This window comes from Ochotona curzoniae, unplaced genomic scaffold, assembly GCF_017591425.1.
Source record: "Ochotona curzoniae isolate NIBS_2020 unplaced genomic scaffold, NIBS_Ocur_1.0 contig_2235, whole genome shotgun sequence".
NCBI lineage: Eukaryota > Metazoa > Chordata > Mammalia > Lagomorpha > Ochotonidae > Ochotona > Ochotona curzoniae.
The window spans coordinates 3,647,802-3,663,559 of NW_024465384.1; the positions used below are offsets into that span (position 1 = coordinate 3,647,802).

At 46.9% G+C, this 15,758-nt stretch overlaps 1 protein-coding gene across 3 annotated transcripts in view; it reads left to right on the forward strand.

Annotated features, from left to right (window-relative positions):
- The window catches only part of TMTC1 (transmembrane O-mannosyltransferase targeting cadherins 1), a 188,301-nt gene that overhangs the window by 157,154 nt on the left and 15,389 nt on the right, over positions 1–15,758 (forward strand). For all 3 annotated transcript variants that reach the window (XM_040972266.1, XM_040972267.1, XM_040972268.1), the window contains one exon: positions 12,442–12,550. In XM_040972266.1, the coding sequence (XP_040828200.1) occupies positions 12,442–12,550 (109 nt within the window). The remainder of the gene's footprint in view (positions 1–12,441; positions 12,551–15,758) is intronic.

Sequence of the window (15,758 nt, forward strand, 5' to 3'; positions counted from 1 at the left end):
AATCACAGCAGGACAGGCAGTTCTTTATCTGGGTTCACACCCTGAGCTCCTGTGAGCTCCCCTTCCCACCTGGTTGTGGGTGGAGTTCCGGCTGCCAGTGCAGTTCCGATTGCCGCTGTCTGAATGCTGCTGGGATGTCTGGTTACTGCAACACCACACTGTTGTGTGTGCTGCTTTCCTGTGTCCATCAGTTCCAGGTGTCCCTCTGCCATCAGTCTGTCCTCTCCTGTTTCCCGAATGTGCCCTCTCTGCTTCACACTGGCTGGTATCTCTTTGTCTGTTTAAACACGTCTTCACTTGATTCTAGGTAGATGTATTTTTAAAATTTGTTTTATTTGAAAAGCAGAGAAAGAGAGGCTGATCTCTGATTTACTGTTTCATTCCCCAAGCGTCCACAGAAGCCAGGGCCAAGCCAGGCCAGAGCCAGGAGCCAGGGACTCCCTCCATATGTCCAGGTAGCTGACCGAGACCCAGCAGTTGTGGCGTCTTCTGCTGATTCCTTGGATATACGTTAGTAGGAAATTGGATTTGGGAGCAGTCAGGATTTGAATCCAAGCCCTTACTGTGCCAAACATTTGCTCAAGGCAATTATATATAAAAATAAATGAATTTTAGTAACATTCTATTTAGCTCTAGTATAATTCAAATTATCTTAACAAGTAGTACTAAAGGTAATTTTTAAAAATGCAAAAATTAAAATTTTACTGGAATGGCATACATTCTTTTATTACTCAAAATGTTTGCAATCCAGGGTGTGTTTGACTCATTGTCTATCTTGGAAAAGAAATATTTCGCATGCTCATGTATATGGATTAACACAGATATTCACTAAGAACCTTGACATTGCAAGAAGTGTCTGCCCCGGAAACCATCTTTAAATAAGATGTGATCATGTCAGAACCTCCGAGCAATGTCCCAGGAGCTCATTTGAATTCTTGGAACATGCAGACACCTTCAGCCCTGTTTGCAACAGGAGATTCCCTGGGCATCATACACACACTGTGGGCCCCCTTCATGACTGTTCCTCTAGATTTTGAAGCTAATCCATTGTGAGTCTGTACAGCACAGTGGCAGTGAGAAAGGTCGATGAGGGGTGATTGTCCACGCCGGCCTTCTTAATTCATATTAATTATTTGCTGCCTTTGCTTGAAACCTAAAATGTCAAAAAGCGAGGGAGAAAAACAGATGAGATTAGCATAAACTTTTTTTTTTTACAAACAGATATGAAGTCCCTAATGACTCAAGATAATATAATAGAATATTTAAATTCAGGATATTTGAAGGTATTTCTGTGAATGTCTGGATAGAATAGCTGCTGGTGTTTGTTACGGAAATGGAATAAGAGAAGAACCTCTTGTAAACTGGTATCAACCCCATCCTCATTGTCAAAACAGCCCTCCATCCCCATCACAGAATGTGAGTGGTGTGTGGTATAATAAGTCTTACAATCAAAACTCAGAATGGGAAATGCAATGTCCAGTCATTGAACTGTCTAGAAGATGAATTTGACACAGCACAATTTGGTTTTGTTTAGTTTGATCTTCTGGAACATTGAATTTCTAAAGAAGGACACAGGAAGGAGGGCATCCTTTATCTTTAAAATAGATGTGAGTGCCGGGGAGATATTCCTTAGAGGGTTGGCTCTGGCCACGCAGTCTTTATTTCACAGAAAGGCGACTTGCACATTCAAAGATGGCTGGGCTGTTCTCACATCTGGGAATACAGAATGCCAGCCTAATGGATAAATGATTGCTTTCTGAGGTCCTTCTGCTCACATCAGTAGGGAATGGAGGCCTGCTCCTCTACTTTCCCCATGGTGACCTGTCAGTAGCCAGGGTTCCTTGAGATCTGTTCTGTCCAGTCCCAACCCTGTAGCATTTGCTGCTCTCATCTTTCACTCATAACTTTTTCTCCACAGATCTCTTTCTCCCAGCTCTCTCTATCCTTTTTGGGGCTTCTTCCCTGCCTTCCTCGGTTTTTTGGAAAAACCAGGATCTTCCATCTGCTATTTTACTACCTGATGTGCCTGCAATAGTCAAGGCTGGGCTTCCAGAGCCAGGAGCTAAACTTTGTTCTGGGCCTCCCATGTGGGTGGCAAGAACCCAAGAACCTGCACTATCCAATGGCTGCTTTTGAGAGTAGGCACCAGCAGGGAGCTGGAATCAGGAGCAAAGCCAAGGCTCAAACCAGGGCACTCCAGTACAGGATGTGGGTGTCCCTGCAGCAGCTTAACTTGATGTAACAGAAGCCTGTCCCCAAGTCTCCTCCTCCCAGCTCCTTTGAAGCCTACCTAGCATCTCATAACACCATCTCCACTCTCAAAACTAGCATCTCACAAATTTTTGCACAACCGTAGGGACCTGAGGACCACAGGAATGCCTTGCCATTGCTCTCCACCCCGTGCTGGCATCTTTAGGGAACGTAACAGCTCCATCAGTCATGGGCTGCCTCTGTGTGCTCCGCTCCAGGGCTCTCCATTTCTGCTGTGCCTAGGGACACTCACTATCCTGACTTTGCCGTGGCCTTGTCAGTCGTGTGACCCTCCCACTCTCTGATACCTGGATTCTGAAATGTTTTTCTCTGAACCTGGCCTCCCAGCTCTGCCAACCCTTCTCTTTTCCCCTTCTCTCTCCCTCCAGTTGGCCCTTTGAAACAGGGTGTGGCTGTGACCAGCATCTCTTTCTGTGTCCCTTTGTCTTACTCCAGTGTGATGAGCCCCTCTCTTCTGGAAACCTGGTTTTCTTTATTCATGCCCTTGTTCTTGACACTCCTGCTCCTGACTGTTTTTGGAGTCTGTACTGTCTGACACTGGTGGCTGTACAGGGTCTACCCTGTACCATGATTCATCTAGTTTGTTTCAGTCACATGTGTGACATCACTTTGGAATTTTCCATTCCAGGAAAGGTAACCCATTGCCTAATCCTGGATCAGGATCCCTTGGCTTTTATTTTTCATTATCCTGTCCACCTCCCTCATGAGAAGCCTGTTTTAGAATCCTTCTTCTAATTGGCCATTCTCCAATTAAATCCTTATGAATAATATTCATGGGTCTCTGCCACTTTGTGTTTCAAATAAATACTACTAGAACAGTAAATGCTTAAAAGAATGAGAACCCCTCCAGCCCATGTAATAATGCAGTTCTGTTTTCATCGCCCATGTCTGGGAAATGAGCATTCCTTCCTCCCCCGTGCCTTGGGAGTTAGCTGGCACAACCACGCTGCTAATTGTTACGGTGTCTCTTGAGTGGCTTTTCCTCACCGCAACAGTTCTCCTTCCCACTGTGCTCACTAATGAAGTGAACTTGAGTGGATTGAAGCCCAGAGTCGGCTTTACAAGCAAAGGACCTTTCCCTATTTATTCTGTTGCTGTGACAGCTGCAGTCAACCCTGCTGAGGCCAGAAGCAGAGCTGCGCTGCCGGAAGCCCTGTGGGTGACAGCAGCCTTGGAGGAACCCCCCTGGTTTTGTTTACATTCTCTTAAAGGAATTGGAATATCATCATTTTCTTTCCTCACGTAAATATTTTTAGCAGAGGATGATTTAACAGGCAAGACGGCATTGTCAAGCCCAGGAGTTTTCAGGCGTCCCCTGGCCCTAAAAATCATTTTCCCACCGCCTCCCCCTCCTCATCTTTTCCCAGCTTCTTTGGCTGTCTTGTGGGCAGGTAAGTCATTTAGAATGACTTGAGATAGAGGTTAAAGAAGGCATTGTTCCGTTAAGAGTGTAAGAGAAGTGTGTATAACCGTGTGTGTGTGTGTGTGTGTGTGTGTGTGTGTGTGTGTGTGTGTGTGTGTTTCATTGTGTTTCTATGTCCCTTTGTCTTACTACAGCTTAACAAGCACCTGGGTCAGTGTGGCCCGTGCACAAACGCTGTCAGGGAGGACCAACAGCTCCCAGGCTGGGGAGCTCTCTGTGGGCCAGCAGGAGAATCAGGGGGGCCCTAGCATATGTATGGTCTGTGGTGCCCAGCCCTACCTGTAACCTCTAGGGTCGCCCCCAATGAGCTCAGTGGGAAGGTGGTGAGGGGCTGGCCTTTGCCTTCACTTCTTGCCAGTTCTAACAGCCTCCCTTCTCTTGCCTTGACCCTGGCAGCACCATAGAGCCCCTACCTGGAAGGCAGAGGGAGGCAACTGATGTTGGTCTGATGATATGCTTCTTTGGGACAGCCTGAGCACAGGCCTACAACCTATGGTTACAGACAGGGAATCAGGGTAGTGGAAGGCCCACTCTGGGAAGCTGGGAGGGGACTTCTGAAGCTGGTGCTGTCATGGTCCCTGCTACCCCAAGTGCCCTGCTTGAAACTAAACGTCCCAGGCCCCAGCTGCATGAACTGGAGTCTGAGCTACACTGTGTGTTGGTGTGTGGCCTTGAGTACACAAGTTCATTCTTGAGTTACTCATGGCAGACGTGGACACCAGACCAGGGACTCCATGCTTCATGGGTACCAAGTGTAATAGTCCACATAAACACTTAACATAGGACCTGGAACCCAATACAGATGGAATTAATTTTGGCCATAAGTGTTCTAGGGACGTAATTTCTCACTTCCAGTGTGAAGCTCAGAATCTTGGTCTAAACTTCCTAATAAGTCAGGGATAAAGAACACAGTTGGACAGCTGCGTGCAACACTCTGTGAGGGTCAGTCTCCTTCTCAAGGTGGGACCAGGTGGTAGAGTTGGGAGCTGTAGCCTTTAACGAGGCCTCCAGGCTTCGGGTCTCAGAGCCAAGGGGTGAGGAGGTGGCCAGCGGAGAGCTTTTTCTCTCCGGGTGTAGTGCGTGCCCTGGTGTCAGCCCTCCCCTTTCGTGGGGAAATCAGTGGCCTCTGGGTGGAGAGTAGGAACGAGCAAGTGGACCTGACATTTATGTATCTGCTGCATCATTCTATGGGCAAGAACCTCTGCAAGGTGCCTTCCTCATGATACAGACCCCTGCAAAGGCAGGGTGATGTGTATCTTTCGCAGATACACACATTGAAGCTCAGAGTTGAAGCATCTGCCATGTCACACTGCTCAGACAACAGGCAGCCATCTCTGTTTAGGACTGTGCCTTAAACAGGGTCATCCAAGCGGCCTTTCACTGCAAGATACATTGATTCTGGCTTAAACCAGGATGCTCTTGGCTGCTGTCACCCAGGTCCCAACCTTTTCCTTCAAGTCTCAACAGCACATGTTAGGTGCTCTTCGAAATGATACTGGCTTGGCCCTGGTTCCTAGCTCACCTCCATGCACACGTGAAGAAATGGCTACGCATGTGCAGGGAGCATGGCTGTTTTGGGACTAGTACACAGCCACAGCGTAACGAAACGGACCACCAAGAGGGCAAGACCCTTCTAAAGTGCACAGGCAGGAAGGCTCAAGGCTGGTGTTTCTGTGGTTGCTGCTCTGGGCAGCCCCTGGGAAGGGTCCTGATGTGGACTGTATCGCCTACTGTGGCTGTTGCGTGACAGCACAGGCTTGCACGTTCCCTCTTTAGTTCCTGAATTTCCAACCTGAGGGCATGTGGTAGGCCAGGGGCAATAATCTCCTTTCTGAATTTTAACTAGAATAAGTACAATTTTGAACTGTGAAAAAAAAAAATGTTCTCTTCTGCACAAGTTTGTAATATGAGCAATGTCCTCAGGTCTTTGTGCATGGCTCCAGCCAGAAGTCAAAGCAAAACGAGGGTGAACCTTGGGAAGAAGGTGTTGTGTTTCCATTGCAAGGCCCAGAGTTGCTCTCCATAAGCTTGAACCTAAGCCACCTAAGCAGAATATAATCCCATTTTGTCTTTGCATGTAAAAGAGAGAAAAGCTTTGAAAAACTGGGTCCTCTCCAAAGGTCATCTCAGTTGGAGTTTGCAGCTTTTAAGGTGGAGCTGGAGAAGTGCAGTGTGGCTGTTTCCGTTTGTGGGAGGCGTCCTTTGTGGATCCAACACCAACAGCACGCCCTGACAAGGAATGGTAATTAAGTGGGCGGAGTAGCACGCCAAGTTCACACTGTGGTTAATGGGAAATTTTACTGCTGCCAAGTGGCTCGCCAAAGCCATTCATTTCTGTTACTGGAATTTCTTAAATTCTCCCCAAGTGTCAGTTGTTTTTTTTTTTTTATTCCAAAGCAGGCATCTGCTTTTAGTCGAAACGAATGTGTCATGAGACTCCTCGATAGGAATGCAGAAAGTGTTCTAAGTTGACAAACTTGACAGAGTCTTAATTACTGGAAGGGACTGTGCTGGAGCCCTGTTTGCGTTTGCTCAGTGTCTGTCTTGGGAGGCAACCAGGCAAGCGGGAGGATGCAAATGCTTTTCCTGAACACACAGGAAGAAACAGTCCCAAAGCCATTCAACCAGAGGGAACATTCCCCGTGAAACCGCAGTGTTTAAGGGCAGCATCTGCATGTGATGAGCGAGATCTCATTCCTGCTGTTTGTTACTCTTAGGAATCAGCGATAGAGATTCTCCTGGTCCCAGGAACCCATTCCAAGGAGTTGCAGCCTCTGGGATGTTCCCGAGGGAATCATGTGGGAAGTTGCCACGATACTAGAGGGTATTTATTGGCATTGGGGAGCTGGGGTAGATACCACGGGGGCCGTGATGTGGATACACAGCTGAGGTCTTTCCTGCAGGAGCTCTGATGGGACAGGAGACTGCCCTGCCGTGACTGGGTGTCCCTGTGCCCCTCAGCCACTCCAGCCAGCATCCCATGACCCCTATATCCAGAAGTATCCCCGGTGGGCATGGCACTACTGCCTCTTTAGCATGAGTGCAGAGTCCAGTGGCAACTCTCAGTGTCCTATGCCATGGAGCCTGCAGTGGACTCTATCAGAAATGGAGTAGCTAAGATTGGGTGCTGTGGTGTAGCACACAACACCGCCATCTCCAATGCCTTCATCCTATATTGGCTGCAGTTTAATTCCTGGCTGCTTCAGTTCCAATCCAGATCCCAGCAAATGTGCATCGGAAAGCATCAAAAGATAACCCAACTGTTTGGGCCTCTGCAACCAAACAGGGGAGACGCGGATGAAGCTCCCAGGCTCCTGGATTCAGACTGGCCCAGCCCCGACACTTTCGACGATCAGGGGGCGTGAACTAGCAGATGAAAGATCACAGTGTCTTTGTCTGTCCTTGTCTTTTTCTGCAGCTTTTACCTTTCAGATAAATAAAATCTTATTTTTTAAAAAAGAAGGGAAAAGAGAGAATTTAGTGAGATTTGAAAAACAGCAAATGAATCAGAGAGGCCGAAGCGTCTGGAGTCTTTGCTGTGGGCCTGAGACACAGCAGGGACAGAATGTTTGCCTGTGGGAGTGAAGTCGAAGCTTGGACTTGATCTTGAGTTTGTGTTTTTAACTGCTCTGCAGAGTTGAGACAGGTGCACTGCTTAGCAATGTAGTCAAGGCGGATGTCAGCTGCGTTCTTGTTGTTTTCTTGTGCTTCTAAGTCTTGAAATGCGTCTGTCATCCTCAGGAACACATCTGTAATCCTTAAAGAGCTGGCAAAGCAAAGATATAAGTAAGTTATTACATTGCCCCCTTCTGTCTAAACTTCTAAATTTACTGAAATATTAGGACTCTTGTGTAAGGAGATTTATGAAGACCCGAGTTGTATTTCCTGCCTTTTCTGCCATGTGCAGATCATTGTCCTAGTCTCAAGGATGAAACAGAATTCAAGGTGAATCAGATACGGATCCTTCCTTGAAAGCCTGGAAAGGTCACAGGCAGTGAGGTACTGGGAGGAAATAAGAAGGCAGAGTGTGCCCACCTATGGGGCAGGCGAGATGCAGAGTTCCCACTTGGTGCCGAAGGACTGTGGAAGGAGGCACAAACCTTAGAGCTCAGTGTATCTGTTTGTTTTTGTTGTTAAGAAGGGAGAGGGAGAGACACACAGGAGAGGCTCCTGATGGCCACCATGGCCAGGGCTGGGCCTGGATAGCAGGGCTCTCAGCCGTTCCACTGCTTTTCCAGGTGTTATTACTGAGATACCAAGCGAAAATAGAAACGTGAAGATAAAGATTAGATAGACAAAGTTATGTATGGGTTGTTTGTTCTTGTCTTTTTCTTTCTGGATTGTGTTTAGGAGCTGTGACCATGAGATAATACTTTGAACTTGGCAGGTCGGGAAAGGTTTCACAAGAGAACCGGAAGTAGTGTGGGGACAGGGCAGAGCCCTGTAACTTGCAGTGCTGGAATGCCAGGCTGACAGGCACAAGGCCACTGCAATGGTCTTGTTCTCTAAGGACGAGGGAAATGGTGGAGGCTTTGAGGTTCTCACTTTCCACTCTTGTAATTCAGGACCTCCAACTGTAGCCTCAGTTTCTAAAATGAGTGGTTGTCATAAAGCATCCTGTTAAGAAGCTTAATCTCTGAACACTCAGATCTGTTTCAGAGCAGTCCAGATGAGATTAAGGGACTGTGGAGTCAAAGAAGCAATGGAGTAGTTGGATGCCCAAGGTGGTATGGAAGAAGTGCCAAGGCCCCTCCCCAGCCCACCTGGGGCAGTGGTCTTGGTCAGAACCATCTTGCCGGTTTTAGACAGTCTGTGAGCAAAAGGGCATTTGTCAAGATTTTTTTTTGTAAGAGAACATGTTGAAAGCAGTGCTCTTGAAGGACTTTGAGTTGTCTGCCTGTGATATGTGGAAGGAACTAGCGACAGATGTGGGGATGAAGGTGTTAAGCACAGCTGGGTAAGGTGCACTGGGACTGTAGGAATCCAGAAGAGTTGTTGAACACTGTCCGTCTGGACCAGTAAGCCGAGCACCATGTGCTCTCCTGTGTCTGTGAGAGAGATGCTGCTGTGGGCAGTTCGTAGTGATGTTTAATGCCCACGCAGTAACTGCATGATCAAGGACATGCATTATTTTCAAAACACATGTGTTTCTTAAGCTGCCTCCAAAGAGCAAATGAGAGAAATTATGGAAGAAATTGACCACTTGAGTAACTTCGGAGTCTTGCTTTAGGACATTGAATGATGCCTCCCCAAATTGTATGTGTTCTTGGTTAATCTGACCACATGGTGCGGAAAAAGGCTCTCGAAGACTCCAAAGCAAACACAACATGGCCCGTGGGTACAGGCCTGGAAGAAATGTCTTTTTCCACATTCTTGGCACATTGTCATCCTCACCCACAAAGTCATGCTAAGAGATATTTTCTTAAGGTCTACCATCCCTTAGAAGACTTTTAGGGTTTTAAAACTTCCCTATTATTTATTCTTAATGTTTGTTTTGTTTGAAAGGGAGAAAGAGAGAATCTTCTCTCTGCTGGTTCAGTCCTCAAATGACTGTTGGAGCTGGGACTAGATCAGGTTGCAACCAGGAGCCAGGAACGCCTTGTGGATGTTCCTCATGGGCAGCTGGAACCCATCTACCTGAGCCATCACCTGCTGCCTCCCAGGGTGTGCAGGAGCTGGAAGCTGGAGTCCAGGAGACAGGAACTTCAACTCTTGGATATAGGATGCCAGCATCCCAAGCAGTGGCTCACCCACTGTGCCAGACACCTGCCTCAAGATACAGCTGTGTTTCTTTTTCTCTCATAGACAATACAACCTCACCAAGATTAGTAACTTTTCTAGTCTGTCCCATGAATTAATGTCCTTGGGAAGTGAGAAGTGTTTACAAGTATATTCATAGATAGTCTTAAAATGCTCACCAGTCTTGGGGAGTTCACGTGGAAGAAGCATCCCTTCTGACTGGTGGGAGCCAGGACAAGTCCAAAGCTCTCCACCATTTCTGTCAGGCTGCTGTCATTGTGTTTGCTCATTTAGATGAATACCCCAGCTCAGTATTGCCCCGAGGGACTCAACCTACAGCCTTCATTTCCTAAGTCCATGTATGCCTTTGGACTTCAGGAGGATTTCAAAATGGATGTTAATAAAGATTTATGAAATCCCCAGAGGAAGAGGTCTGCTGAGTAGAAAACCTTAGTCAAGTTAGTAGGATTAAGAAGTACATTTTAATTGTAAAAATGTGTACTGGAGGAATAATTAGTTCAAGGGATCTGTTGGAACAGAACCTAATTGCACGCAAGCATGTGGGCTTCGTGGAGCTTAGCAGACATTCTTTAAATGGTTTTTTGACTGGATATGTGAATCTACAAGTAAGCACTGGGATATGTCGTGCCAAATGTGCCATTATCTTGCACTGTTAAAGCCGCATTTGTGCCAAGGAGAAGCCATGTAAAGACGCAGGTGCCTAACCTTGTTCTCACACTCATGACTGCATTCCAAGGAGCCCATTAGGAGTTAGCTAGACCTTCATCATGCAGTGTGGACAGCCAACTTCCTAGGGCAATAATAGCTCAGTGTGAGACACGTAATAGACACTCAAGTACTTATGAAATTGTATCCTGAAATCCAACTCTGGTGTTGGCAATATGACTTCCTGCCCCAAACTCTGCGAGGCGATATTGCCCTGTAATGAGCTGCTTCTGTTAAGTAAGAACTCAGACTTGCAGAGTCAAGGTTCCCCCTGGCTACCTTCACCTAACAGCAGCTGAAGCTGTAGGGAAGCTGGGCAGGACCACGCCTTCACTGCCTTGTGATCATTCATGGAACATTTCTCCTGAAATTTGGCCTTTGCAGGTAGATCATCTGGAAATCTTTAGAAAATGCGGAGTGTCGACCAGTTGGTCGGGATGGGGTCGGAGTCTGTGTTTCTAACCTCTTGATGCAGCAGGCTGAATCACATTCTGAACTGCTTGATCAGAAGAGCTGAGTGTCGAAGTACTGAGAATAAGTAGGTACGGGATGGTGGAGGGGCACTCCAGAGGCTGCCTGTGTGAACATGCCTGAGTCCCTTGATGGACCTGGACAGCAGATTTTCTCATTCAAAAAAAAAAAAAAGAGGGACTCAGTGCGATGGCCTGGCAATTAAAGTCCTTGCCTTCAATGCGCTGGGATCCCAAATGGGTGCCAGTTCTAATCTTGGCAGCCTCGCTTCCCATCCAGCCTGTGGCCTGGGAAAGCAGTCGAGGATGGCCCAAAGCTTTGGGACCCTGTACCCACATGCGAGACCTGGAAGAAGCTTCTGGCTTCGGATTGGTGCAGCACCAGGCCATTGTGGTCACTTGGGGAGTGAATCATCGAATGGAAGATCTTCGTCTCTGTCTCTCTTGCTTTCTACGTATCTGACTTTGCGATAAAAATAAAAATAAGGCTTTTTTAAAAATTCAGTACAGTTGTGGGTCAGCATTTTGGTGCCATGGGTTAAGTCAACACCTGTGATGCCAGTGTGCTATGTTAGTGCCAATTCATGACCCAGCTGCTTTGTTTCCTTTCTGGCTGTGGACTGGAGTGCTTGGGAAGGCAACAGAAGACGGCCAAGGGGCTTGGGCCCCTGTACCCAGTGTGGGAACCCTAGCTGACACTCGTGACATGACCCAGCCAGTATGGCCATTTGGGGGAGTGAATCAGCAGCCGTAGAAAGGTCTCTATCTCTCTCTCACTGTCTGGCTGTAACTCTGCCTTTCAAATAAATAATTATTTTTAATTGAAAATATTTACAATAATAGGACAGTAATACCTACCACACAGGGTTATTGCAAGAATTAATAATATTAGTGAAAATTTGTGAGTGGATAGCATATAGTTATTGTTAAATCCATGAATTCTCACCCATATTGCCCTGTATTTGTAACTGGTGGGGATGGGAGAAGTGTGCTCCCCCACAGTTCAAGGAATTCTCTTCTTCTTTCTACTTTTTTTTTTTTGCCAGTTACAATATCTGCCTTTAACAAGAGATCAGCATTTGTGGAGTTGCCTCATGAGCAAAGCTGATCCCTACTTTTTCTTTCTTCATGGATTTTGATGACCAGGATTAAAATCCAGTGTCTCCCCATGATACTAACAGGACAGAGAACTTTACCCAAGAAGATGGCAGTGACCTTCAGGCTTTAAGTCCTTTTTAAGCCAGAACATAATAGCCGAACCAAGAGTTGAGTGAGGAAGCTAGAGCTAGCCCTGATTTTCAGGAACAAAATGGGGTCAAAGTAGCTGCTTGTTCTTTGGCACCAGTGATCACACTGCTTTCTAATTGCGTGGGCTGTGTGTGGATTTTTCCCCTTTTAGAATACAACTGCAAAGGTTCACCTTGATAGGTTAGCCTGGCTCATCCTTGCCAGCGAGCCCAGCCATCATGGGGCATCTCAGCCTACAGTAGTACAGCTGACTCCTAGGCTGCCCTGACAGTGCCCACAGCCACAAACTGATCCCCTGAGGCTCAAAGTTTCTTGGTAATGAACTTAATGAACTATGGTTGAAGAGTCCAGAAAGAACCCTCAGTATTGCATAGGGCTATTTCCAGAAAGAATTCGCAGACAGAAAGGTGTTAATAGCGCCTTCAAGGAACCCAGTTCAATTCATTGGTGATGGAATCCAGAATGAATCAGCTGTCTTTGCTCGGCAGGAGACAGCTTACATCCTGATGGGAGGGATTTACACAAAGTGTGATGAAAGGTGATCATTCCCCTTTGCCTCTGTAGGTCCCAGGAGAAGAAGGAGGAAGCCATCCGCTTACTGAAGGACTCCATCAAGTACGGCCCCGAGTTTGCGGACGCGTATTCAAGCCTGGCTTCCTTATTGGCTGAGCAGGTAACCGTCCTCACTGGATTCCACACAGCTACTACTGAGTATATCAGTTAGTGTCACACAGATTATGGTGCTAACAGATTCATTTCAGCTCCCATTGCGCATGACAGAGTGCAAGCTCTGTTTCTCTCTCCAGCGTTCTCTGTGTTTGAGCCTCTAGACAGAGCTGAGGATCTGCTGACCACTGCAGGTTAAAGTGTCGAGAACAAGGCTGGTTGCTGCCTCCATGGTTGGTTACTTGTCATTGTTCTCAGGGGAGTGGCTAAGGGATCAGTCCTCTGAGCTCCATGTGAATCCAGTTAGCAAGGATCTTGTAGATCCTTTGTCCTCATGTCCCTAGGTCTCAGAGTCAGTCCTGTGAGAAGATTTCCTGTGGCACAGAGCAGGGGCGTCTGGGAAACTCCTCCTTTGCACTTGTCAAAATGATTTGACGCCCACTTTGCAGAGCTCAGGGTGATGACATTTTTGTTGACAGCCCTTGTGCTGTACTGCCTCACCATTTGTCAGGTTGTTGTTGATGTAAAAACATCTTTGCAAGATGACTTGATACGGCATGTCGGTTACATGCGGTACAATCTTCATTCACAAATTTTTGGAGGCTCCACTGAGAAACAAAATGAAGATGTTGTGTGGACATGTGAGTGGCAGATACTGTAAACCACGTTCGCTTTTTCTGATATTCTCTGTGTAGCATAGGTGGGCCACCCCATTTTCTGCTGAGTATCCGAAGTCATGTTCCAGAGCAGGGTTGAAACTGAACTGACTGTGGTCATGTTCTGGAATAATCTGGCAGCCTGAAGTAGGGAAGCGGACACACTTGGGTCTTCTAAAGAAAGGATGGCCTTTGTCCTTTAGTATCCTCCAGGCTCCTTCATGTTTCCGGGACCCTCCACCCACTGCTCCAGGAGCGGGTGCCCACCGTGTGGCTCGCTCAAGCACTACCTGTACCATCTGCAGCTTCTTTCCCTAGTGGCTTGGAGTTTTCAGGTTAGAGCCATTTCTGCCCGGTGATTATCTGGTGGTATCTTTGTCCCATCTCTGGAATATTTGTGAGCAGAGCTGTCTATTTTATTCATGGCTATATTCCCATGCCTGCCACCTGGAAAATGATGAGTGAGCTTTTCTGGAGGGACTCCATGAACCAGTATAGATGCGAGATGGTGGATCTGGTATGTTCTCGGTTTTACTCTTAGGTTACAGGTAGAGGTGTGCGTTGGCCATGTTGTCTTGTGACTGAATTGTGCTTCGGTGTGATGCTGTTCTTAGGCTTAGAATAGTCGGAGAAGGATCCGCGTGACCTGTTGCAGCTGATGGCAGGGACCCGATGCCATCAACTATGACATTTTTCAGTGACTTCTGTGTGGGGACTCTAGAGAGGAATGCTTTCATGCTGCATTGTTAGACAATGTTAAGCTTTCCCTAAATGTTATATATATTTATGTTTTCCTATTCAGTTTGTGCTGTGTATTTTTGAAAAGCTTCCTCAATTTTTCGGTGGATTCAAGAGGCCTAAGTAAATGAAACATGGCGTTAATACTCTAGTTTTGTATGTGATGAAAATCATCCTTTCCATAAATGACTTCCACTTCCCTTGCACTTCAGCACCCTGCTATGTTGGCTTCGGGGAGTTCTTTCTAAGAAGGGAATTGTGGGTAGGTGTTAGAGTGCAGACGTGAAGCCACCATTGAGGCTTTCCTGTCCTGTGGTGGAATGCCGGTTTGAGTCACAGCTTTTTTGCTTCTGATTCAACCTCCTGATGTTGCACTGTAGAGCACAGCAGCTGATGGCTCAGAGGGTTGGGTCCTTATAACCATGTGGGAGCCCCGGCTTTGGCTGGCATTTAGGGAGTGAACCAGCAGAGGGAAGATTCCTTCTCTTTCTCGCTCTGTGTTTCAGGCAGATGAAAACAGAATTTTTAATGGAATTTCTGTTCGGACGGTTATATATTGCTATACTGCCATTTTTTTTTCTTACTGTAATATTTAATCCTCCCCACGCTTCCACTCAAATTGATCTTCTGTTGCACTCCCCTGTGCCACACACACACACACACACACACACACACACACACACACGCACGCACACATACACCAATACCACCTACATCACTGTCTCCTAGAGAGTGGCCTTTCCTCATAACTTTGTATAAGGAAACCCACGTCAGCGTGTGAAATAATCACACATTTTTGTGTCTTGCAAAATACTTCCTGGAAATTTTAATTATGTTTCCTTTTAGCTTTCCAGTTGTGTCTTCCTTTCTATGACCAGAGATTCCTTCGGTACCTCTGCATGACTGTGCCCTGACTGAGGGTTAGCGCAGTTCAGTGTGTAGCCCAGGCATGCGTATAGCATCTCTTGGCTTAGTTTGCTTAGTTTAGTTTGGGATTTCCCTGGGTAAGTTTTCACAGTGACCTCATAGATCTGCTTCCTGACCTCCCTTTGGAACGGGCAGGTTACAGATTCCCACCGTGAACATGAACCAAGATTTCATGTTCTGGACATGTAATGCCTCAGCCCATTGGAGATCTGTAACTCGCAGTGACCGTGTTCAGGGCTAAGAAAGTAGATGTAGAACTTCAGACAAACAAAACCATACAACGAGCAGGTGACTTCGCTGAGGGGGAAATGGAGACTTTTTAACTCTCTAAGCTTTTCATTTTATAAAGATGCAAGAAGCACAGAGCTCATCCGAATAACCGACGTTAGAACCAAGGCTGAAGTTGTTCCCTGGGGAGAGGACATTTCTTCTGTCCGTTCACATCAGATGTCCATGTTCCGTGTGACAGTGCCTGACTTCAATTCCCAATACCGGGTCTGGACTTCTGCATCCTATGAACACAGACCCTGGAAGGCACTGGTGATGACTTCAGTGGTTGGTCCCTCCCTCCCACCCACATGGGAGGCCTTGGTTGAGTTACTGGTGCCCAGCTTTTGCTCCTACCCAGCCCTAACTGTTATGGGCGTTTGGAAAGCAAACCAGAAGATGGGAGCTCTTTCTATCTTCACTTCAGTCTCCAATAAGTTTAAAACAAAAAAAGAAAAATAGTTGATGTCTGGACTTTCTCATTGTAAGAAGCTGTGGTCCCCAAATGAGGCAGTAGTGAAGAAGCATGGATATGGGAGGAGTGGAAGGGAGGGCAAGGGACGGAGGAGAGATGGGAGATGCTGATGCGACAGCCACACACGTCTAAGGGCCCAGCAAACAGATAAC